This window comes from Leptodactylus fuscus, chromosome 2 (genome assembly GCF_031893055.1).
Source record: "Leptodactylus fuscus isolate aLepFus1 chromosome 2, aLepFus1.hap2, whole genome shotgun sequence".
NCBI classification, from domain to species: domain Eukaryota; kingdom Metazoa; phylum Chordata; class Amphibia; order Anura; family Leptodactylidae; genus Leptodactylus; species Leptodactylus fuscus.
The window spans coordinates 159,176,105-159,201,808 of record NC_134266.1 but is presented as its reverse complement, the minus strand read 5'-3'; the positions used below and the strand labels follow the sequence as shown (position 1 = coordinate 159,201,808).

General features: G+C 45.2%; 1 protein-coding gene across 2 annotated transcripts; it reads right to left on the bottom strand.

Annotated features, from left to right (window-relative positions):
• Positions 1 to 20,917, bottom strand: MRPS23 (mitochondrial ribosomal protein S23). Of its 2 annotated transcripts, none has more exons than XM_075264985.1 (6): positions 20,829 to 20,917; positions 10,144 to 10,272; positions 8,995 to 9,171; positions 6,468 to 6,542; positions 3,499 to 3,613; positions 1 to 185 (listed from the first exon to the last, which is right to left on the bottom strand). In XM_075264985.1, exons 2-6 carry the CDS (start codon positions 10,185 to 10,187, stop codon positions 108 to 110), a joined length of 489 nt encoding a protein of 162 aa, XP_075121086.1. In that variant the 5' UTR covers positions 10,188 to 10,272; positions 20,829 to 20,917; the 3' UTR covers positions 1 to 107. The 2 variants fall into 2 exon arrangements, with proteins under 2 accessions (XP_075121086.1, XP_075121087.1); XM_075264986.1 differs by lacking the exon at positions 20,829 to 20,917 and adding an exon at positions 10,365 to 10,389.
• Positions 20,918 to 25,704: the final 4,787 nt, after the last annotated feature.

Sequence of the window (25,704 nt, the reverse complement as noted above, 5' to 3'; positions counted from 1 at the left end):
ACGCTTTTTTTTTTTTTTTTTTTTATAATGTCCGTAGGCTGTGCTGCCATCACACAAAATGTCCATACTGTACAAGCAGTCACATGGTAGGAGATTGTCCATCACTCTTAGGCGATTTCTTCAGCTGCAGATTTTACTGTTGCTTCTGGTTGGCTTTCTGGCACTGAAGATTGCCGGACTGACACCTAGAAAAAGAATAACAACAGATAATAAAAATTGTTAAAACTCTGCAGCTGATGAAACTACTGATCTACAGGGTTAACTTGTTTGGATAATCTTTGGATCTTGGATCCCTTTTTCATAGTGATGACCTACACACAGAATCAGTCAACAGTAGGCAATCTGTGGGGGGGGTTCAACAGTCTAGTGTCCAGCCCCCAAGTAAAGAAACCTTATATAACCATAACGCTTAGGCTCCATATTGTAGAAACGCAGCTTTTTTGTTGTTGTTGTAGATTTTGTTGTGGTTCTTTGAGCTAAAGCCCGAAGTGGATTGAGCAGAAGGTAGAAGTATAAGTACTTACTATACATTTCCCATTCTTTTTGTAGTCACTTTTGGATTTGGCTTTAAAGAAAAATAAAAAATAAAAAATCAGCAAAATGCCCATTTTCGCATTGTGTTGCCTTAGCCTAAAACCGGTTCCTATTTTTAACCCTTGCAGAGGCTTAAAGGGGCTCTATCATGAAGCATGCTGCTTCTACTACGGCTACTGCGCATGCGCCCAGGCCATTTTTTTTTTTTTATAGCAATGTCAGTTCACGAGCGCCGGAGGAAGACTGGACCCGAGGACATCGCAGGAAGAGGAGGCGTGGATGAAGAAAACGGCGCACCCTGAATGCCCGCATACCGTGCACGATGGGTGAGTTTATCACATTCTGTTTTAGGGTTTTATTTTAAAACTGGGGGGTAGTTTAATATAACTTTTAGGGTGCCTGAATAGCCTTTTTAACCCCTTCCCGACATGCGCCGTGATAGTACGGCGCGTGTCGGGTCTGTAACTATGGCGACCGCCCGGGAGCCGGGCGGTCGTCATAGCCGCCGGGTGTCTACTGCTTTAAGCAGTAGACAACCGGCTTTAATGCCTCCGATCGGTCCCCGGACCGATCGGAGGCATTAACCCCTCCGGCGCTGCTGTCAAAGGCGCCGGAGGCGCCATTTTCCCGGCAGCGCATGGGCGCCGCCATTTTGGCAGGGATCGCCGGCTCCTGGAGCATGCTCCAGGGCCGACGTCATGTTGCCATGACAGCCGGGAGCCTTGTTAAAGGCTCCCAGCCGGTCTGCAAATTCTCTCTTTTGCAGGCTGGTGTATGCAGCCTGCAAAAGAGATGATGATTTTTTGCAATGCATTAGCATTGTAATGCATTGCATTAGTGATCAGACCCCCTGGGGTTCAACACCCCTAGGGGGTCTAATAAATGCAAAAAAAAAAAAAAAAAAAAGTAAAAAAAAAAATATAAAAAAATATAAAAAGTATTAAAAGTTCAAATCACCCCCCTTTCCCTAGAACAAATATAAAAGTAGTTAAAAACTGTGAAACACATACATGTTAGGTATCCCCGCGTCCGAAATCGCCCGCTCTACAAATCTATAAAAATATTTTTCCTGTTCGGTAAACGCCGTAGCAGGAAAAATAGTCAAAAGTGCCAAACCGCCGTTTTTTCACTGTTTTAATTCTGATAAAAATTTGAATAAAAAGTGATCAAAGCAATAACATTTCCCGAAAATGGTAGAACTAAAAAGTACACCCGGCCCCGCAAAAAAAGACGCCCTATGCATCCCCGTACACCTATGTATAAAAAAGTTACGGCCGTCGGAATATGGCAACTTTTAGAAAAAAAATTTTTTAACACCGTTTTGGAATTTTTTTTAGGGGTCAAAATGTAAATAAAACCATATAAATTTGGTATCCCTGGAACCGTACCGAAACACAGAATACAGGGGACATGTCATTTTGGCTGCACAGTGAACGCCGTAAAACCAAAGCCCGTAAGAAAGTCGCAGAAATGCATTTTTTCTTCAAATCCACCCCATTCTGAATTTTTTTCCTGCTTCCCAGTACATTATATAGAATAATTAATGGTGGCATCATGAAGAAAAAATTGTCCCGCAAAAATTAAGACCTCATATGACTCTGGGAGCGGAGAAATAAAAAAGTTATGGGGTTTAGAAGGAGGGGAGTCAAAAACGAAAAACGAAAATCAAAAAATGCCATCGGCGGGAAGGGGTTAAAGGCTATTCACGCATATGTGGGGCTCTATCAGCATGATTTTGCTGATAGAGCCCCTTTAAAATAACAAACGCTATATACTTACCAATTTATTCAGTTGGGACTTCAACAGGGAATCTGCAAGCAATACAGTGGCTGAGCGGTGACGCTCTGTTCAAACAAAGCTGATGCGTTCACTTGTGCACAGAAAGTAAATAAAGACTAGACCTAAATGGACAGTTTCCTATTTTACTGTGATGTCTTAGCATGTGACATTTAGCTTTATAATTACTATTACTGGACTATGTTTTTAAATAGTTTTTCTTTTTAAATATTAGTAGATTTATTGCCATGAATAAGAGGCCACAATGCCTTGAATGCTTAGATGTAATGTACTTCGACTGATGTCAGATTTGTAAAAGTAATTAATAAAAGATGTAGTTTTAAGGGTCAGTGCACACAGAGTTTTTTTGGCGTTGATTTTGACATGGAATCCGCCTCAAAATCAGTCTCTAAAAAAAGCCTCCCAATAAGATTTTGAGGCGGATTCAGCGTCAAAATCAGTGCCAAAAAACTCTGTGTGCACTGACCCTAACAGTCATCGATACTTGTGCTGGACTGGATTTTTTCACTGCAATTCTTAAGATACGACATTGACAGCAGATTGATGGGAATTTGACTTCCAGCAGCCAGAGATCAGCTGACTGCATAATCCATGTTGCACTGAAAGCTGCTATATAGTGTACTGGTAGGAAATGCATCACCATACACACTGTGCAGCAAATGTATAAGGACTGCATTGCATAAGACTTTTTAAATCAAATATATATATTTTTTTTACGTTTTCTTTTTTTTGTCCCACAAGGGGACTTCAGCATGTGATTGCTTGACTGTTTGTACAATATTTGCTGGGTAATATGCCTTTGTCATCATCCTATGCTATTATTATTTTCCTTTAGCTAAGATATAGAAGGACGCCAAAACAACAGGCCTCTTGACTACTATCAACAGGATGATCGGGGAACATGGAAGGCCCCACTCTCTTTCTAACCCCTTAGATGCCGCAGTCTGGGGAGCTAAATTTACATGATCAGAATTATGAACATTGAGATATTGCAGCCAGGTGTCAGGTAACACGGACAACACTTGCAACGTATGGAGTAGACTCATCTCCTGAGACCACTCCATATGACATATGTATTTACTGCACGTTCTTACATCGGAATAATAAACTGATCTGTAGGATAATTTCTTTAACGTTGTCAACATAAAATAGGTCAAAAGCACTCACCCCTGCTCTCCTTAAAATAATGCCTTCTGCAAGCAATGCTTTCGATGTCTCCTCAAACAGCTTATCTTCACTTACTTCTCCTGCTTTCTGAAGTTCTGTGTATGTTTCCACAAATCTGTAATAGGCAAAAAAGACAAACCAGAATACAATACCGGAAGATTACAAACTTGCAAAATCTGTTTCCAAGTCTGTTTTTAAAGAGAACCATTCACTACCACTTTGCTTTATTTTTTTTCTGTAGCCCCTACCATTCTCAAGCAATCAACACTTTTTGTTTTTGTGCCTTATATGCTATGTAGGCTCTGTACTGTCTGAGCTCTGACACTGGTTGCCTCTGATTGGAGCTCTAAATCACGCCCCCTGTCTGACACTACCCTACTGACATGAAGAGCCCCTTCCCATGCATTACATGGTAAGGTTATGGTATTTCAAATTCTTGTTATTGTGTCATTATAGGGTATCAATTTGCATCTTCATTACAAAGGAAAAGATTACAGACTATGGTTTAGCCATGTTCATGGCAACATTATGGTAGTGGCTTTCCACATTTAAAATACCAGTCATTGCATTTATATTGCCCCTATTGCTGTGAATTGTGTCATTATATACCATACTTACCTGAATGCTGGTCCATTTGTATGTGTTTTTTCCTTCTTTTCTTTTTTCTATTGGATATTTGTATTTTTACATTTTTGTTAATAAAGTTTGGACAGATTTTTAACCCCTTCCCGACATGCGCCGTAACAGTATGGCACATGTCGGGTCTGTAACTATGGCGACCGCCCGGGAGCCGGGCGGCCCCCATAGCCGCCGGGTGTCTACTGCTTTACTCCCCGGACTGATCGGAGGGCATTAACCCCCCCGGCACCGCGGTCAAAGGCGCTGGAGGCGCCATTTTCCCGGCGGCGCATGGGCGCCGCCATTTTTCCTGGGATCGCCGGCTCCTGGAGCATGCTCCAGGGCCGACGTCACGTTGCCATGACAGCCGGGAGCCTTGTTAAAGGCTCCCAGCCGGTCTGCAAATTCTCTCTTTTGCAGGCTGGTGTATGCAGCCTGCAAAAGAAAGAATGATTTTTTGCAATGCATTAGCATTGTAATGCATTGCATTAGTGATCAGACCCCCTGGGGTTCAACACCCCTAGGGGGTCTAATAAATGCAAAAAAAAAATAAAAAAAAATATAAAAAAAATATAAAAAGTATTAAAAGTTCAGATCACCCCCCTTTCCCTAGAACACATATAAAAGTAGTTAAAAACTGTGACACATATACATGTTAGGTATCCCCGCGTCCGAAATCGCCCGCTCTACAAATCTATAAAAATATTTTTCCTGTTCGGTAAACGCCGTAGCAGGAAAAATAGTCAAAAGTGCCAAATCGCCATTTTTTCACAGTTTTGATTCTGATAAAAATTTGAATAAAAAGTGATCAAAGCAATAACATTTCCCTAAAATGGTAGAACTAAAAAGTACATCCGGCCCCGCAAAAAAAAGACGCCCTATGCATCCCCGTACACTTACGTATAAAAAAGTTAGGGCCGTCGGAATAGGGCGACTTTTAGAAAAAAAAAAAAAAATTAACAGTTTTGGATTTTTTTAAGGGGTCAAAATGTAAATAAAACCATATAAATTTGGTATCCCTGGAACCGTACCGAAACACAGAATATAGGGGACATGTCATTTTGGCTGCACAGTGAACGCCGTAAAACCAAAGCCCGTAAGAAAGTCGCAGAAATGCATTTTTTCTTCAAATCCACCCCATTCTGAATTTTTTTTCCTGCTTCCCAGTACATTATATAGAATAATTAATGGTGGCATCATGAAGAAAAATTTGTCCCGCAAAAATTAAGACCTCATATGGCTCTGGGAGCAGAGAAATAAAAAAGTTATGGGGTTTAGAAGAAGGGGAGTCAAAAACGAAAAACGAAAATCAAAAAATGCCATCGGCGGGAAGGGGTTAATATTCATTGTGGTAGTCTTGCCTTTTTGTTGGCAAAAGACCAAGTACCATATATACTCGAGTATAAGTCGACTTTTTCAGCACATTTTTCATGCTAAAAAAGCTCTCCTCGGCTTATACACGAGTCAGGGTCCATGGAGCACAGAAAACTGGAAGGGGGAAGTCCTGTAGTGCTACTGCTCTGTGATTGGCTTGTCATGAGGTCACGTGACTGTGATGTCATCAAAGGTCCAGATGTTACTGGTATGTAACATCTGCAGATAAGGTTGAGTCTAAATCCTAGTAGCTCCGCCCACACCAGAGTCCGATCGCATGGTCATGACGTCATCAGAGGTCCTTTAGCACACTAGGATTTAGCATCTACCCTGCAGATGAGTGGCCAGGATTCACTGTGTCTTATGGAAGAGGTCTGTTGTATGGAGGAGAAGAAGCTACAGTAAAGTGACACATGGGGGTACTAATGAAGGACCTTACTTATGAAGATACCTAATTATTACCTCCATATGTCCCACATATCAGTAACTCTTATGTGAGGCACACAGGGGGTTAATGTGAGGGACATGATGGGGTTAACTGCTATTACTATGATCCCCATGGAGTTACTAAGCTGCAATGCACATGATCAGACTTATCTGCAATGGTGGATTTCCCTCCCTCGGCTCATATTCAATAAGTTTTCCCAGTTTTTTGTGGTAAAATTAGGGGTCTCTGCTTATATTCGGGTCGGCTTATACTCAAGTATATACGGTAGTTTATCATTAGTCTACCCTATTATATGCCCTATGTTTATACATTTTGTATGTTCCTTTATATGAGAAGCACATATCAATTTTTCACAGCTTCCCCATGGACTGACTTCTGGCTTTGGCGTATAAATTATATGCAAGTTCTGCTTAAATGAACATTTTGTTTTTTTTTATCAGAGTGGAATTCCATACTAGCTCCATTATACAAGTAAGACATGATATCACAGATCTATTAATATATTAAAATTATTATTCATAAGTCTTACCTTTGACAAATAGATCTGAAGTTTTTTCGGTACAAGTGAAATAATCCCGTATTACCATATGTCTCATAAAACTTGCTGAGGGGAAAAAAAATTAAATATAAAATATATACACACACATATATACACACTATATATATATATATATATATATATATATATATATATATATATATATATATATATATATATATATACACATAAATCTATCTATCAAAGCAGTTATACCATACTATGATAGAAAAGAAAAAATAATAAATAAATAAATAGATGACATATTTCCAGAGATGTGGGGACATAAGAAAAGACATCACACACTTTGCCTGCACTAGCTTTTGGGATAAGAAACTATTGCTGAAGAAGTCTGTTGCAAGAGAGGATGTGGAGCACCTCTATATATGGCCATTATATAATTTACATACTGCAGTTTTTAGCAGTTTTCACGTTTGCAGGGTATATTTGTAGTTCTGTCTGAGTTGCAGGTGAAGACTAGCTGCCATATACAGCACACAGTAAGTATAGGAAAATCTGCTCTATGGTTTGTCTCTCACTCAGAAACCAGCTCAAGAACATGAGAAGTGGTGACAAGTACATAAATAAAGCACTTTGGTTGTGATTGAAACCAAACTCCTATTTAACTGCAGCATCATGCTAAACCTGTGCTCACTCCTTCACCCTTCTATAAACATATATAATTTGAGCCATGTGACCTGCAATCCATCTCAAGACAGATTTAGCAGGGATATTCAGAGTGAAACTTTCAGTGGGAGAAGGGGCCACACGGTGGCTCAGTGGTTAGCACTGCACCCTTACAGCGCTGGAATCCTGGTGTTCAAATCCTGCCAAGGGCAAAAAACCATCTGCAAGGAGTTTGTATGTTCTCCCCGTGTTTGCATGGATTTCCATCCCATATTCCAAAGACATACTGATAGGGAAAAATGTACATTGTGAGCCCTATGTGGGGCTCACAATCTACATAAAAAAAATTAAAAACTTCCAGAGGGAGCAGGGATACAGGTTGATAAGAGCTGACAGAGGCATTTCTCTCTGATTCTTATATATTTTAAGCTTTCTAATAATCAGAATCCATTTATGCAATTTGTTGAAAGGTTAGTGACCATTTTAAAGAGGACCTTTCACCACTTTTGGGCACATGCAGTGTTATATACTGCTGGAAAGCTGACAGTGCGCTGAATTCAGCGCACTGTCGGCTTTCCCGATCTGTGCCCGGTGTAAAGAGCTTACGGTGCCGGTACCGTAGTGCTCCATGGTCAGAAGGGCATTTCTGACCATTAGCCAGGAACGTCCTTCTGCCTTGCGGCGCCTATCGCGCTGTGCTGTGGAGCCGGGAGGAACGCCCCCTCCCTCTGCTCACACAGCTCGTCCATAGACGAGCATTATCAGGAGCGGGAGGGGGGAGTTCCTCCCCGCTCCACAGCACAGCGCGATAGGCGCCGCAAGGCAGAAGGACGTTCCTGGCTAACTGTCAGAAACGCCCTTCTGACCATAGAGCACTACGGTACCGGCACCGTAAGCTCTTTACACCGGGCACAGATCGGGAAAGCCGACAGTGCGCTGAATTCAGCGCACTGTCAGCTTTCCAGCAGTATATAACACTGCATGTGCCCAAAAGTGGTGAAAGGTCCTCTTTAAAGCATTCGACTCAATTAACCCCTACCCACTGAGCGTATAGTCAACACCCAGTGTTGCAATACAGCATTACTCACAGCACTTGGCTGTGTTACACAGCCCTCCAATCTTAAAGAGGATATTTAAGGGGGGGGGGGGGGATTTTTTTTTACAGTGTAGTAACTGCAGTATGCTTACTGCACAGAAGACGGCTGCCCTGCTTATTAGCTTTACAGTTCCAGCTCTCTAAGCCTTCAATAACCCCACTCTACTCCAGCTGGAAGTCCAAAGAATAGAGCGTCTAAAGGATCAAACCATGGGGAGGAAGAGAAATAAGACTTTTTGACATCTCTGTTGCAAAGCTAATCATTAGGCGCTGGGAATGTCTTCGATACACTAAACAAATTTATAAAATTCTAGCCTCACAACCCCTATAATGAGCGCCCTCAACAAGATTACTGTACAATACCTGATATAACAGAAATCATTCCAGCATGTAAATTACCCACCATGTACAGAAATTTAGCCAATAAGGGCTACAGACAGATTTCAATCCTAAAGCCCACAGAATATGAATGCAGTTCTGAATGACAATATTAAAAAACGTAATTTGGGATATCGACAAAGTTGCACTTTTTTTTAATTTACATTATATCTACTGTATATGCAAAATGGAAATTGGGGGAAAAAGGTGATCTTAATTTTTCTACAATTTTCTTTTTTTTTACTAAATTACTATGAAGTGCCCGTTGGATATAAATAGCTGCAAAGAACCAGATATATGAAAACTGCAAATAATCCTGATTTGTCCCAAGTGCAGAAATTACAACCAAGAGGAATTTTATATAAAGCATTGTAAAATTATTATTGACTATATCGGCAAACCTAGCAAATAACTCACGCGCGTATGACATCTTCGCTGTATAGAATTGCAGGCACGTTGTCTGGCATCTTGTTTCTGCGGTTTAGTGGTTTCTCATACGTTGGCTCTCTTTTTGGTGGAAAGGTGGCGTATACGTCATACCAGATGGGTTTCTCATTTTGCTTTATTACTCCAGCACGCATGAGATCTCGGGTTCTATCAGGAATAGAGCAAAGTTAAAAAAACATCTGACTTGACACACATATATAGATGTCTGCACAAAAATTCTGTAGGTAAGGGGCTCTCCACTTTATAAACTCATCAATATCTAAGATTAAATTTACTTTGAGAGGTTGTGCGGTCAGAACTCCTTTTAGCAGTGAAAGATATCACTAACTTTTACACTACTGGGTCTTCTAACATTGTGTCTGTGTTAACACACAGGCTAAGGGCGGGTTCACACCTGCACCCGATCTCCGCTTTGTGGGTTTCGGTCTCCTACCTGAGAAACTGAACAGGAGACGGAAACCCGGCAGTCAGTGTCCACCCATGAGCGTGTTCCGGTCTCCACGACGAAACTAATTTATTTTTTTTAACCGGAGACAAAGACCTGCATGTCCGACTTTGTGTCCAGTTAAAAAAAAAACAAAAAAAAAACGGTTTAGCAGTTTTTTGCACAAAAGGGAGCTGCCCAGTACTCCTGGACACATACATTTACCACTAATTGGGGCTGCACATGTACTTTCATTGCTTCTAATGGGAAGGTATAGATGCGTCCCAGGAAATGCATGTGACTTGATGCATCTGGTGGTATGTAACATTAGTATACGGGCCGTCAGCCTTACAATTATTGACCGCAACTCTGAGGACCTCATCTTTGATTGTTTAACTTAAATTGGCACACTGAACATAAAATGTTGCCTATCCCTGTGTTAAAGGATGATAATGGAGCAGTCAGTGAGCAAAAACAACGTATAAATGCTCTAACCATAGTGGCAGTGATGCCAGTAACCCCCTCTAATCTCTACAGAAAGTATATCACATAGAGTGTGCAGGTGAGCACACCCAATGTGATGTATACACTTACAGAACTGTGAATGAGATGAAGATGAGGGCACTAGGTCATACTAATAAGTCCTAAGCACTATACTGTAATACATCATAGAAAGTACAATCCCTCTAGATTACCTGGTGAACACAGTCCCCAGCTTCTCCAGTCTGCTGCCGGCCATGCTGTCTGTGAAGGTGCTCCTGATCTGTCAAGCCCATGCATCGGTCATCTGCAACCTGTACTGACTGCAGCGGCCATATTTACTCCTGGAAGAGAGAGACGGCTGAACGTTAGAATACACAATAGGCAATGCGTTTCATCAACACATAATAACACTCTATCTCCCCAGCTTTTTTACCGTGCTAAACCCACTGCTAAACGAGAAGGCAACGAGATGGAAGTCCCGGTCATTACCGTACAGGCGGATTAATCAAACTCCGAGTAATCAGGGGGTGGGGAAGATATTTTAGGACACTGAAAAGAGCTTTATGAAGTCGAGAAAAAGCATTGCTAGAGTTAGTACTAGAAAGCTGAAATATATAAAGTAAAGTAAGAAAGCGCTTACAGATTACTTCTGTGAATGAATGAATGTGAAAATAACAGTGTTTGCGTTTGTTTTGTGCACCTTGGAATAATTTTCATTGACAGTGGTCTCCAAGAACATGGCCGCCGTCAAGGGGTTGGTGACGTCAGTCACGCATGCTCCGATGCTTCAGCCTATGAGAGCGCGATACTAAGTGACTAAGATTGCCACTAAAGGATTTGCTCTTGGTAGGTTCTGTCTCCAACAACTCCAGTCTGGTTATCTCAGTAGTGAACGGTCTAGAATGCAGCTGTTGGGGGAAGGACCTTATAGAACCGACTCTAATGTAGACTGTTTTCATTACTAAGGGGACTAGACTGAAGTTGCTTACAGGAGCTGCCCCAGAAAAATTAGGCAGGTCCTCAATACAACAACGCCATTATAGATATATCACTACTGAAATGACTAGAATGGAGTTACTGCAGGCAGGTCCATGGTCTTGGTGTAATCTGTAGTTTGTATAGGTAGGTCCTCTCTACAACTCCATTCTACTGAACGGACTATCCTGAAGAGATCTGTTGGAGGGCCACAGATTGTACAGCACTTATATGAGAACAGCAGTTTTGCACGTCCTGTGTGGCTCTGCAGCTGTTGCCAAAATACAGTTCCCAGTGTCTCAACCCATACATGCATTATGGAAGTTGTATTTTGGCAACAGCTGCAGTGCAATTTGCCTAAAAAGAACTAAACTAAAAAGACTTGTCCGGGAGACACTGGAGCATCGGGACAGGTGAGTAAAAACATTTTTTTTTTCACTGCCCTCAGCCTATTTAAAGATTAAATTTAATATCCAGTTTTGCCTGGACAAACCTTTTAAAGTTTCTGTACAGGAGATTTGTAGATGTTGGATCCCCAGGGCCTTTCCACAGCACACAGGCTACACCCCAAAAACCTTCCACACTACACAGCAGCACCCCCTCCCCCACACAGGTGGCAGCACCCCTGAGACCACCACCAGAAACCCCTCTCGCATACAAGCAGCATCCCAGGGACCCCACCCCCATACTAAGTCAATACCCAAGGATCCCACAAGACCCAGCAACCCCCCCTTCCCCCTTAAGATGCCAGAGGCACCCCAAGGACCCCTGGCCCCATTTAGCTGCCAGCATCCAAGAAACTCCTATCCCATTTATTCCTATCCCGTCCAGGATACAGTTCCAAAACATCACTGTCTGCTCAGTTCAATATAGTCTTATGTGAACATACTTCGTCCCTACAGCATCCCCCTGTATGCAGTCTTATCCTATCACTCCTCTCCCATCGTGCAGTCCCACAGTAATAATTACTTTCTGTTGTTCACATGCAAATGTTTCTGTCAAGCTTTCTCTATAGAGCACCAAGTTGCTGACCAGGGGTTGCGACTAGAATGGAGTTGTTCCTGGTAGGTCCTCCCTCCAGCAACTCCAATTTAGTCACCTCAGTAGTGAACGGGCTAGAATGGAGTTGCTGGAGGGAGGACCTATCAAGAGCAACTCCATTCTAGACAATTTCATTACTGAGGTGACTAGATTGGAGTTGCTGCTAGAATCAACTCAAATGTAGACAGTTCAGTACTGAAGTGACTAGAATGGAGTTGCTTAGAGGAGCTGCCGCCAGAAACGCCAATCTAGTCACCTCACTACAGGAGCAGCTAGAGTGGAGTGTCTATAGGAAGGATCCAGAACTGGCCAAGAGACATTGTTTATATATATATATATATATATATATATATATATATATATATATATATATATATATTATACATGATTATCAATAGGAATATAGGAAAACCACATTCCTGGACATAAACCCAACCCGATGGGCTACAATGACTACCGACCTGAAGCACTGACATCCCATCTGATGAAGGTCCTAGAGAGGCTGGTCCTGACACACCTACGCCCCCTAGTGAGCTCCGCTCTGGACCCCTCCAGTTTGCCTATCGGCCGGGCATTGGGCTAGATGACGCCATCATCCACCTTCTTCATAGAGCTCTCTCTCACCTGGAGAAACCCGGGAACACTGTGAGGATAATGTTCTTTGATTTCTCCAGTGTGTTCAACACCATTCAGCCAGGGCTACTGAGGGAGAAGCTGAACCTTGGTGGTGTGGACCATCACCTGTCCAACTGGATACTTGACTACCTCACAAACCGACCACAGAATGTGAGAGCCCAGTGCTGTGTGTCTGACACTGTGATCTGTAGTACGGGGACACCACAAGGTACAGTTCTTGCCACATTTTTCTTCAAACTGCTGACTTTAGGCACAACTCATCCAGCTGTTACTTACAGAAGTACTCCGATGACTCTGCTATAGTAGGCCTTATCACTGATGGCGACGATAGGGTATACAGAGACTTAAACCGGGACTTTGTTGAATGGTGCCAGCGGAACCAGCTCAGGATTAATGCTCAGAAGACCAAGGAGATGGTGGTGGACTTTAGTAAACGGAGAAGTGCTCCGACCCCGGTGGAGATCCAAGGGACATGCATTGAGATAGTCAAGACCTATAAGTATCTGGGTGTGCTCCTCAATAATAAACTAGATTGGGCTGATCACCTGGAGGCGCTGCACCGAAAAGGGCCTTTTTCAACTCTGTGGTTGCTTCAGCCATCTTTTTCGGTGGGGCCTGCTGGGGGAACAGTATATCAACCAGGGACAGAAATAGACTTGACAGGCTGATCAGAAGGGCCAGCTCTGTCCTGGGGAGCCCCCTGGACCCAGTACAGGTGGTGGGTGACAGAAGGATACTGTCCGTGGTGACCTCCATGTGGGAGAACAAATCCCACCCCATGTATGAGACCTTGATGGGACTTGGCAGCACTGTAGGTGACCATACTGAAAGGGGCAGAGAGAACAATCCTCCGTGCAGGACTTTTCTCTCTTCCGATTTCTGCAGCGATGTGAATCTAGCCACAAATTTAGTCCAGTGACCTTCTTTTTTATTTAATGGAGAACCAGAATGTGAGGACTCCTCCTGCTGAAAGGATAGTACCTCAGGATAGGCCATCAGTATTAGATGTGCGGGAGTCCCAGCAGATCTCTGGTGCTCTACAAACTGTAGTGGTGAGTGTAGGTACTGCAGCGATGCGCCATTACAATCTCTGTACTGGAGATATGCAGGGGTTTCACGTGTTGGGGTTCCCCTGCAGGTCTAATATTGATGGCCTATCCTGAGAAAGTGAGATAATTCCATGAGGCTAGCTCCCCACATCACTTAAAAATCGAGGAAGAAATGTGGCAGAAAACCTCCCCCAATCTCATCTCCATTTTACGGTAAAATACATGCAGCAAATACACTGGAATTTCAAAAACTGTCATGGTTTTGGAAATTGGAGCATGCCAGTTATACCCTAGGACACGCCGGCAGCTTCCCTATTGGTATAATTAAAGCAGAAAGTCCACAGAGAAAACCTGTGCAAAGCGCTACAGGAAGAACCCCGATGCGTTTTTTTTGCTGCAGGTGTTACGTGGGGCCGTAGCCTTAACCAGTCATGTCAAGCTTGTGATTAACCTCTTCTTGGGTAATCAGCAATTCAATCACTTAGACGGAATCACTGACTGCAGGAGTTCAGGGGAGTCAGTGGTGAATACAGCTCACCAGGCACACTTGTTGATCTTCGGGGGGCACGTTGTATTAATGAATATAGGGGGGTGGGAGAACACAGACAGCCTGCTATACAAATAAAGCAGGGGTAGGCAACCTTCGGCACACCAGCTGTTGTAAAACTACAACTCTCAGCATGCATACTTGCTCTGCTGTTCTTGGAACTTCCATGGAAGTGAATGGAGCATGTTGGGAGTTGTAGTTTCACAGCAGCTGGAGTGCCGAAGGTTGCTGACCCCTGAAATAAAGTATAGCTGCCCTAATCTTCCTTAGGGTTACACCTACTATACAGGGAGAGTAAAGTGACCATGACATTTGTTAGAATTGCTAACTCATGCACTAGAAAGAATTAATTGCAGTCATAACCTGACCACAACTAAACCGAAGTGCAGGCGTCACAGTCAAGGGTTTACACTTGGTTATGACACACAGAAAAGTAATGTCTTAAGATTCGCTCACTTCTAGTGCAGGGACTCTTCCTGCTCTGAAGGAGTCCCTGCATTGTGAGTAACCTCTTTATACAGCAATGACCATCAGTTTGGTGCTAGTGATCACTGCAGGGTTAGAGAGTGAGCAGTGCAGAATATTTATGCATACAGCTCACACAGGAGGCAACCCCCAGGTCCTGGACCTCCCCTAGCATACAGCAACCCCCATGCCCCACTCAGGTTACAGATGGCAGCCCCCCAGGGACTGAAGCCCCCCCATCCCCCTCAGTATATAACACATAGGTGGCAACACCCCAGGTGCCGGACCTCTCCAACACACAGGCAGCATCCCCAAATGTACACAGGTGGTAGCATCTCAGGGCCCATCAACAACCCCCACCCACATACAGGCAGCACTGCAGGAATCCCCCATTTACATGAAGGCAGCACCCAGTACCTCGGAACCTCCACCACATGCCCACAAGTGGAAGTATTCAAGGAGCCACCACCAGCACCCCCTCACACACACAGGTAGCATCCCAGGGACCTCCAAACAAGGACACAAGTGGCAGCACCCTAGGACCACCTCCAGAACTCCCTCTCACACACAAGCAGTGCTCCAGGAACCCAACACACAAATTCAATACCCCTGGGATCCCACACAAACACATGCAGCAGACCCCCCCCCCCCCCCCAGGGACCCTGCCCCCCCATTACATGCAAGCAGCACCCCAGGGATGTTTGCTTCCCCTTTAGATGCCAGCAGCACCCCAAGGACCCCTCCCCACCTATAGATGCCCGAAGCACACCAAGGATGCATGCCCACATAATTAGATGTTGATGGCACCCCAGGGACCTGTGTCTCCACCCCTTTTAGTTGCCAGAAGCACACCAGGGACACCTTCCCCTTATCCATGCCAGCAGCATCCACCTTAGATGCTAATAGGACCCCAAGGACCTTCCCCTTTATGCCAGCAGCACCTCGAGGACCCCTGCTCTCCATCAGATACCAGCAGCATCCCAAGGACCCCTGCCCACTTAGATGGTAACAGCATCCAAGGGACTGATGCCCTACTTCAGATGCCAACTGCACCCCTGCCCCCCCCCCCTTTAGATGCCAGCAGCACCAGTAAGGAACCCTGCCCCCTTTAGAAGCACACCAAGGATCCCTGTCCTTCTCTTTTATATGCCAGCAGCACCCCAAAGGTCTCTGCCCCTCCTTCAGATGCCAGAACTCCAAAAGACCCCCTGCCCCTTCTTAGATGCCAGCAGCACCCCAAAGGCCCCTGCCCCTTCTTAGATGCCAGCAGTACCCCAAAGACCCTGTGCCCCCCATTAGATGCCAGCAGTACCTCAAAGACCCACTGCCAGCGGTGTAACGATCGTGACCTGGCCCGGTGAGTAACAGTGCCTGCGGCCAGCTGGAGATAGACGGGTTCCAGTACCACTATGACAGCGGTTGGGGAAAGCCTGGTTCTCTGACCACTATACACTCACCGGCCACTTTATTAGGTACACCTGTCCAACTGCTCGTTAACACTTAATTTCTAATCAGCCAATCACATGGCGGCAACTCAGTGCATTTAGGCATGTAGACATGGTCAAGACAATCTCCTGCAGTTCAAACCGAGCATCAGTATGGGGAAGAAAGGTGATTTGAGTGCCTTTGAACGTGGCATGGTTGTTGGTGCCAGAAGGGCTGGTCTGAGTATTTCAGAAACTGCTGATCTACTGGGATTTTCACGCACAACCATCTCTAGGGTTTACAGAGAATGGTCCGAAAAAGAAAAAACATCCAGTGAGCGGCAGTTCTGTGGGCGGAAATGAATTGTTAATGCCAGAGGTCAGAAGAGAATGGCCAGACTGGTTCGAGCTGATAGAAAGGCAACAGTGACTCAAATAGCCACCCGTTACAACCAAGGTAGCCAGAAGAGCATCTCTGAACGCACAGTACGTCGAACTTTGAGGCAGATGGGCTACAGCAGCAGAAGACCACACCGGGTGCCACTCCTTTCAGCTAAGAACAGGAAACTGAGGCTACAATTTGCACAAGCTCATCGAAATTGGACAATTGAAGATTGGAAAAACGTTGCCTGGTCTGATGAGTCTCGATTTCTGCTGCAACATTCGGATGGTAGGGTCAGAATTTGGCGTCAACAACATGAAAGCATGGATCCATCCTGCCTTGTATCAACGGTTCAGGCTGGTGGTGGTGGTGTCATGGTGTGGGGAATATTTTCTTGGCACTCTTTGGGCCCCTTGGTACCAATTGAGCATCGTTGCAACGCCAAAGCCTACCTGAGTATTGTTGCTGACCATGTCCATCCCTTTATGACCACAATGTACCCAACATCTGATGGCTACTTTCAGCAGGATAATGCAATGCCATGTCATAAAGCTGGAATCATCTCAGACTGGTTTCTTGAACATGACAATGAGTTCACTGTACTCCAATGGCCTCCACAGTCACCAGATCTCAATCCAATAGAGCATCTTTGGGATGTGGTGGAACGGGAGATTCGCATCATGGATGTGCAGCCGACAAATCTGCGGCAACTGTGTGATGCCATCATGTCAATATGGACCAAAATCTCTGAGGAATGCTTCCAGCACCTTGTTGAATCTATGCGACGAAGAATTGAAGCAGTTCTGAAGGCAAAAGGGGGTCCAACCCGTTACTAGCACGGTGTACCTAATAAAGTGGCCAGTGAGTGTATACTGGAAATGAAAAGCGGCTATGACTAAGGAACATCGTTCCGAAACGCGTCAGCTAGGATGCTTTTCTTTACCTACGGAGTGACTTATGCCAGTAGATTCGATTGTGCATGTTTTAATATGAATTTCTAATAAATACAAGATTTTATGAAGCTGCCGGGTGCTGAATTCCTACTTCTAAGTATCCACTAGCCAAGGGGAGGTGACTTAAAATAATAAATAGATATACTCACCTCTCATGGGCTCTGCATCCTCTCCGTCGTCTTCCATCATGTGACTGAGGCCTGAGATTAGGCCCCAGCAGTAAGATGGAGCGCAGCGGTGTAATGATGTCAGTGTCCCCCCAAGTGACTGCTGAGGACCAATCACAGGCCTGAACAGAGACGTCGGAAAGATACTGAAGACAGCTGGAGACAGGATTTCCAGGAAAGGTGAGGCAAGGTTAATATTAGTGGTTTTTTATTTTATTCACCGTCCCTGGGCCTCCGATTATTATACTCTGGGGTCTGAGGAGACCACAGTGTAGAATAATATCACTGGAGTGGAGGGGGGCTGTTGGGAGCATATAATACTGTGGGGAAGGCACTGCTGGAGATATAATACTGTGTGTGTGTGTGTGTGTGTGGGGTGACACACTGCTGGACATGTAATACTGTGGGGGGGGGACACTGCTGGGCATGTAATACTGTGGGGGGGGCACTGCTAGGCATGTAATACTGTGTGTGTGTGAACTGCTGGGCATATAATACTGTGGGGGTGGGGAAAGCTGGGCATATACTACTGTGTGTGGGGGGACACTGCTGGTTGCTAATGTGTTCAGTAGTCTGTTTGGGTGGGTCCCAATGCGGACTCCCCAAACGGCCTGAGTGTATAGGTATATAGTGTATGCAATCCCATCGACACATTGCAGAAAAATACACACAGCAGACACACTGCAATTTCCAAAACTGTTGTGGTTTTGGAAATCGCAGCATGTCATTTATACCTACAGACTCAGTGCTGAAATTCCACACCAAATTCCTCACCATTTTCCTCCGTGTGACTGCACCCTTACAGTGTAGTACACAGTATATTGTTAGGCCTTAGGCTGCATTCACACGGAGTAACGCCAGCGTGTATCACAGCCGTACACACCGGCGTTACAGCAGGGCTGCCGTACACTTCCCATTCATTTCTATGGGAGCCGGCATACGAGCACTCCCCATAGAAATGAATGGGCTGCTTCTGTCACTGCGAGCAGTCCCATTGAAGTGAATGGGAAGTGCCGGCGTATACGGCAAGCTCTGCTCATGATCAGGATGAGGCCCAACAGCAAGACTCCGCTAAAAACCCTGTGGAAAAAAAATAGCAGTGAATCACAAAGTATTTTTTCCACAGTGTTTTTTTCATTGCGCTTTTGATGCATTTTCCCTGCACTTTCTCCCGATTGCGCAGCTGAAAGTAACCTGCCATGTTTTTTTTTTTTTAAACGTACACATTTTAGAGTTTGCGGCTGTTCCTCATCTTTTTCTTCCTGCAATGTGTGGATGAGGTAAATTTAATTCACTATGTTGATTCTGTAAAATAATTTTTTTTTTCTGTAGTAGCCAAAGACATTTTGTTTTGGCAATGTGGGGTTTCAGGTATTTATGGCCTATCCTGAGTATAGGCCATAAAAAAAAGATTAACCCTGCACAACCCCTTTAATATGTCCCACACAGTTTAACATCCCCCTTCTGCACAGGATGTTACCCCATCACTGCTCCCACACAATATAATGGCCCCATCACTGTTCCCCATACATTATGGGGGACCAGTGAAGAGACCACTATATGGGGGGGGAGCAGTGAAGTGGCCATACAAGATTTGGCAGAGACAACCCCTTAAAAGAGATCGTCTATAAACGGGGGTTATCACTGTAGCGGCCACCAGAGAGGTGCAAAAAAAAAAAAAGTATACTCACCTGTCCCCAGCACCCCGTTGTCCCCCGCCTGTGTCCGTTCAGTCTCATGGCGGTGCTTCTTTTCTGGAAATCTTGTACCTATTTAGTCTCAGCGATCATATGAGGTGCAGGACTGCCAGCAAGGAGTTGCCGGCACGAGACTGAACGGACACTGGCGACGGACAACGGAGACAGGTGAGTATACTTTTTTTAAAATTTTTTTTTTTATTTTATTTTACACCTTCCGCCTGGCACATGAGTTGCTCCAATTCCTGGAGAACCACGTTAAAGGATTTATCCATCTTTCTAATATTGATGGTCTGTCCTTAGGATAGGCCATCAATATTATATCTGTGATGATACAAAAGCCAGGACCTCTGCAGTTCAGCTTTTTCAGGACACTGCAGGTAATGGTAACTTTTCTAGGAGCCAAGCTGTTCACTTGCCATACAGTGTGTAGCAGTAGGTTTAGGTAGTGCAGTGGTGCACATGGTATAGTGGGTGAGCAGCATGGCTCCCGACACGTTATTACCTTTAGCCGTTGTGTCTCGGTACCGCTGATCTGCAGGGTCCTGACGGTGGGCCCTTAGAATCAATTCCACTGGTGGGCACTAGACACCCCAGTCCGACCCTGCTGCTGGGCATGTAATACTGTGTGTGTGGGGGGACACTGCAGGGCATGAAATACTGTGTGCGCCACTGCCTCCCCCCCTTAGATGCAGCAGTACCCCCAAAGATCTCCTGTGCCCCCTTAAATACCAGAAACACCCAAAGGACCCTGTCTCCATGCCATCGACTCCTATAGAGTGCTAAACATCAATCCAATCCCCCAGACACTCCAGGATACAGTCCCATATAAAACATCACTCTCTTTTCAGCCTCATCCAACATGCAGTCCCATGTAACTACATCACACCTTCCCTCAGCCTCATCCAACATGCAGTCCGATGAAACTTCATCACCCTCTCCCCTCAGTCTCCTCCAACGTGCAATCCCATGTAACTACATCACTCTCTCTCGTCAGCCTCATCCAATATGCAGTCCCAAGTAACCACATCACACCTTCCCTCAGCCTCCTCCAACATGCAGTCCTATGTAACTACATCACTTTCTCTCCTCAGCCTCATCCAACTGTGTAGTCTCGAGTAACTACATCACTCTCTCCCCTCAGCCTCATCCAACACGCAGTCCCATGTAACTACATCACTCTCAACCTCATCCAATGTGCAGTACCATGTAAGTACATCACTCACTCTCTCGTCAGCCTCATCCAATGTGCAGTCCCATGTAACTACATCATTCTCTCCCCTCAGCCTCCTCCAACATGCAGTCCCATGTAACTACATCACTTTCTCCCCTCAGCCTCATCCAACTGTGTAGTCTCGAGTAACTACATCACTCTCTCCCTCAGCCTCATCCAACGTGCAGTCCCATGTAACTAGATCACTCCCCCTCAGCCTCATCCAACGTGCAGTCCCATGTAACTACATCACTCTCTCCCCTCAGCCTCATCCAAGGTGCAGTCCCACGTAAGTACATCACTCTCTCCCCTCAGCCTCATCCAACATGCAGTCCCATGTACCATTACCACAAGACAATCCTCTCTGCTTTCTGTTCTCCAGCTATATGCGCTCGGCTCCGGATTCCTCTATACAACACAAAGCAGTGATGGCCGAAACTCCGCCCTCCTCTGAGAGGCCACGCCCCTTACGGTGACATCATACATACCAGGAGTAACTCCATTCTAGTCACGTCCCTGACCAGGAGTCCCCGCCCCTTCCTGTGACCTCGCACCAATCAGGAGCAACTCTACTAGACGCACGATTTGAATCTGGATGTTCTTCTCATGTCTCAGAAAGAACCTTTAGGAAATGGAGAATTCTAACAGTCCAAGAAAGCCCAAGGTAATGTGAGCTCAGTGAGTGCACGCATCCTATACAAGACGGCAGTAGTGTGCGGCTGATTGCCTGCACACAAACACTAGTGATCTGGAGACTTTCCAGCTGCGGTCCTATTACACAACACTGGGGGCAGCATCTCCTAGCCTGAAAGGGTTAATCTAGTCCCGGGGACCCCTGCAAATGCTGCTACTCCTGCCCCTCACGTTTCAGTAATGTCGTATGATGGCAGGCTGTGCTCTCAGGACTTCTAGCCATTGATTTACTTTACCAACATATCCCATTGCACTTTACATGTAATATCATCACTGACTGTCCCAAGTACGGCTCACTAGGTACAGGGTGGCCATAATATAACCTCAGGTGTTTGGAGTCGTGTGCAGGCTGACCCAATGGACGGAATTGCCTGAAAATTTGTATGTGTGCTAATCAAGGCATGGGGAAACGGACGGCATAAAAAAAAAAATTAATACAAAAACTCCCCACCAGGGGATAATGTGGCGCTGTACAGTGAGTGCGGGGCGCAGAACCCGTCTGTCGATACTTGGGGATGTCCCATTTGGACCACCGACTAACATGACTGCTCAGTGTGGCTGCCATCATGCATGGTGAGCATGGTCATCCTATGCAGAACGTGCTCGACGCTTGAGTGTAACATCTCTGGTGAGATGCTGTGCACTTCCAACGTGATGCGGTCTTTGAGGTCCAGCAGGGTTTTGACATTCCCCCGATAAACACGCTCCTTCAAATGTCCCCACAACCACAAATCACAAGGAGTGAGATCCAGAGAGCGCGGTGGCCACGCTGTAGGGAATGAGCGGCTCAAAATCCTGTCATCGGGAAAATGTGCACGAAGAGCGTTCTTCACAGGATTTGCAATGAGAGGAGGGGCTCCATCCTGCATGAAGGTGATCATCTGCAGACACTGCCGCTGTTGGAGTTGGGGAACGACCACTGTTTCCAGCATTGTCCGGTACCTCGCTGCTGTGACGGAACAGGTGGCAACCCCAGTTGGGCCCAAATCTTCGAAAAAGAACGGACCGATCATGAACGAGGTGAACCCACACCAAACGGTCACCTTGGGCGAATGCAGCAGAACCCCATCGAACGCACGTGGGTTTTCTGTAGCTCATATGCGACAGTTCTGTGTGTTGACCGTTCCATTCAGGTAAAAATGCGCTTCGTCGCTCCACAGGATATTCCATGGTCAATTGGTATCCACTTCCACTCTGGCCAGAAACATTAATGCAAATGTCATGCGGGTGTCATTGTCACGCGGAAGCAGTTGGTGATGATTTTTAGATTTTTTTTGTTTTCATGCTGTCCGTTTCCCCATGCCTTGATTAGCACACATACAAATTTTCAGGCAATTCCGTCCATTGGGTCAGCCTGCACACGGCCCCAAACACATGAGGTTGTATTATGGCCACCCTGTACATTCCCTATCAGCAGGATGATAGGTTTCTGTTATGGAACCCATCCAACACCATTATAGTCAGTGGGGTCAATCAGGATCTGTTTGTGTCTGTCTGTGGTGGATAGGTTGGGGTAACAGGGCCACACCTCACAGGTAAGTCTCCCCTTCACCCACATACCATGCAGGGTTCCTCTGTCTGCTTGAGAAGTCGGACATCTTCTCTTGCGGACAGGGAAGGACGGGCACGGAGTGCAAAAGAACGCACCCGATGCCCATTCAAGTGAATGACAGGTGTCACGGACACATCTAGTGTCCGCTCCTAGTGTCCGTGACAGATTTTGAGCGGACACTACATGTCGGACAACGACGGTAGTGTGAACGCTCCCTAAGTCAATGGGTGTCAGTTCAAAAAAACTGACAGTTTGTGTCCATTTTTGACAAATCAGTTTTTTTTTCTTTCCCCTTTTTCATTCTAAGCATGCACAGAGAGAATAACGGATTGCAAAATGGACACAAACTGGTTGCTATCCGCTTATAATCAGTTCATAATTCGTTTTCCACAGACCTCAATGTTGAAAAAAAGGTGATTGGTTGCTCTCTGTCTGGAATCCCTATTTTTAGTATGGAGACAAAGTCCTGCAAGTTTCACTCTTCTCTCCGTACAAAAAAACGGAAACCACACGGCACAAACTGTTACATGCAGTTTACTTTTAAAACCCATTGAAATCAATGGGTTTTATTCCGGACAGTTCGAAATTAATTTTTGACGATTTCACATACTGATTTCGAACAGATTTGCCAGCCGAACATGTGAGTCAGGCCTCAGCTGCTTCTGCAGTCCCATAAGGGTAAGTTCACACAGGGTTTTTTGGTCAGAATTTTGAGGTCTTATCTGTCTCAAAATCCTGACCAAAAAGACGGCTCCCATTGAAATAATTTCGTTTGTTCCGGCTCCCGGAAAAAAGAAGCGACATGCTCATTCTTTCAGGCGGATTTGCCTTTACCCATTCATTTGGGCCTAATCTGGAGTGGAGTGCGCGACTGGATGGCGGTGCAGTGCATCGGCATCCAGTCGCAGCTACCCGTATTTTGGTCCAGAACCTGAGGCGGCCTGTTTGGTCTGCCTCTGAGGCCTCCGCCTCAGGTTCCGGACCAAAAAACCCTGTGTGAACTTACCCTAAAATAAATGGAACTGCAGCAGACTTGCAAATGGTCGTGGAAGGCACACCTATTCTCCTGGTCAGTAGGAGTCCCACCTATCTGCAATTTTTAAATAAAGCCATTTTTAGCACCTGCTGTATAATACTGTACATGGAGCTAGATGTCGGATGTGATTTGTCTAGTTTAATTTCAAAGATATTTATTGAATTATAGCAACAACAGAAAACATTGTAAACAGTAAAGTAAACAAGATACAGACATATAATGATGGAGAGACGCTAGTTTAGAATGTCAAAAATAGCATTATACTTATTAAAAAAAAACAAAAAAACGCAGCAAATATAGAACATGGGGGGGGGGGGTAACAGGGGGAGAATAAAAATGTAAATACCAACCTGGGTCAGGGAAGAGAGGAGAAAAGTAGCGTCATAGTGCACATGTGCAGCAAGAAGTAAAATCTAAGCAGTCATCTTTAGGGGGTTGGTCGAAGGAACTCAATCCATTTATATGGCTAAAGCTGAAGGTGGTATGACCTGGGGTGCGAGACCTGTGCACCCAAGGCGCTCAGACCTTATCGAAGTTTGGGTGATTATCTCTGTTGGTGGCTTTAATCTTCTTGTGTAACACAATGGTGTCAACCTGTCTCATGATCTCTGTCATTGAGAGAAAAGATTTTCTCCAGTTGAAGGCAGTGTGGATCTAGCGGGACGTAAGTTAGTTGTATTTCAAGCTGAAGATCTTAAAGGGATTGTCTGTGATAAAATCAGATATCTAAACTAAGCTCAACACAACCCCCCCCCCCCCCCCCCCCACACACCTAACTTTTCGTTTACTATATATTTACCCATATCATTGGGGTGGTCATGTGACCTCACCAGATACATTTTCAGATTTTCCAGCAATGTTCTGTTTTCCCAATTTCTGGAAACGGAATGTCACTAAAACTAACCCCACCCCATCATATTTGGCTGTCTTTCTGTCCGGTCCTTCTGGGCACAGATAATCACTTCCTTCTGGAAGTCTGGCTCCTCCTCTTCTTGATGTCTTCTGGCCTTCCCTCATGCACAATACAGCCGAAGTTCTGACTGTTGGCGGGAAGACCGGCAAGTATGATGTAGTAGGGGGTGGGCTGAGTTTGTTAGTTAGGAAGGACTAATAGTGGGCAGGCTAGCTAGGGAAACGGGGGGAGGAGGGAGTGAGAGGGGGATGTAGTGTGAGTGAAGAGCAATACATCATAGTAGTTGTATGATAAAAGAACAGAAAGCTACACCATGTAAACAATTGCAGATGATACCAGGAAATCCCAGAGATCACTCAAAACACTGTTAACACTTATTAACCCATTAATAGCACTAACAGACCTTTTTGGCCCGGGAAACCAGCTTAAGTTTGAGAAGAAATATGGGGGGTCAGAAATGAAAAAGACTGTCCAAAAAAATTGTTGTACCAATCTATGGACAACCAGTCAAAAGCATTAGGTATGAGGGCAGGACCACCACATATAGGTGGTGGTGCCTAGGGCATCATAACCCCTAAAACAGAGCGGTGAGACTGTAGGAAAAATTTAGGGCTAGTTCACAGAGTTTTTTGGCAGTTTTTTGGCATGCAAAATCCGCTGCTAAAAATGGCTTCCACATTGACTTCAATGGGAGCCGCTCGCTTCTTTTTTATCGCCAGCGGAATAAAGAAGCAAGGTGACCTGTCATGCCGCGGATTCCGTGGCTGATTCAGCCGCAGTGTCTGCGGAGCGAGACCCTCTCCTGACTAGGCCCATTCATTTGGGCCTAATCCGGAGCAGAATGCCGATGCACTGCATTGGCATCCCGTCGCAGCTAGCTGCGCGGAATGTTCATACGTGGAATGCAAATTGCGCTGTGTGAACATACCCTTATGGAGTTGGTGTGGGACCAAATATGTCCTATGAAAAACTTTTAAATAGGACTCCATAAGGGTGACGTGCCATCTGCCTTTGCTAATAGACATGCAAA

Coding starts and splice junctions, on each gene's coding strand:
- MRPS23 (XM_075264985.1), bottom strand. CDS start 10,187: ATGGCCGGCAGCAGACTGGAGAAGCTGGGGACTGTGTTCACCAG. Junction 9,172..10,143: donor CTGGGGACTGTGTTCACCAG/GTAATCTAGAGG, acceptor TATTCCTGATAG/AACCCGAGATCTCATGCGTG. Junction 186..3,498: donor TTATTTTAAGGAGAGCAGGG/GTGAGTGCTTTT, acceptor TTCTTTTTCTAG/GTGTCAGTCCGGCAATCTTC.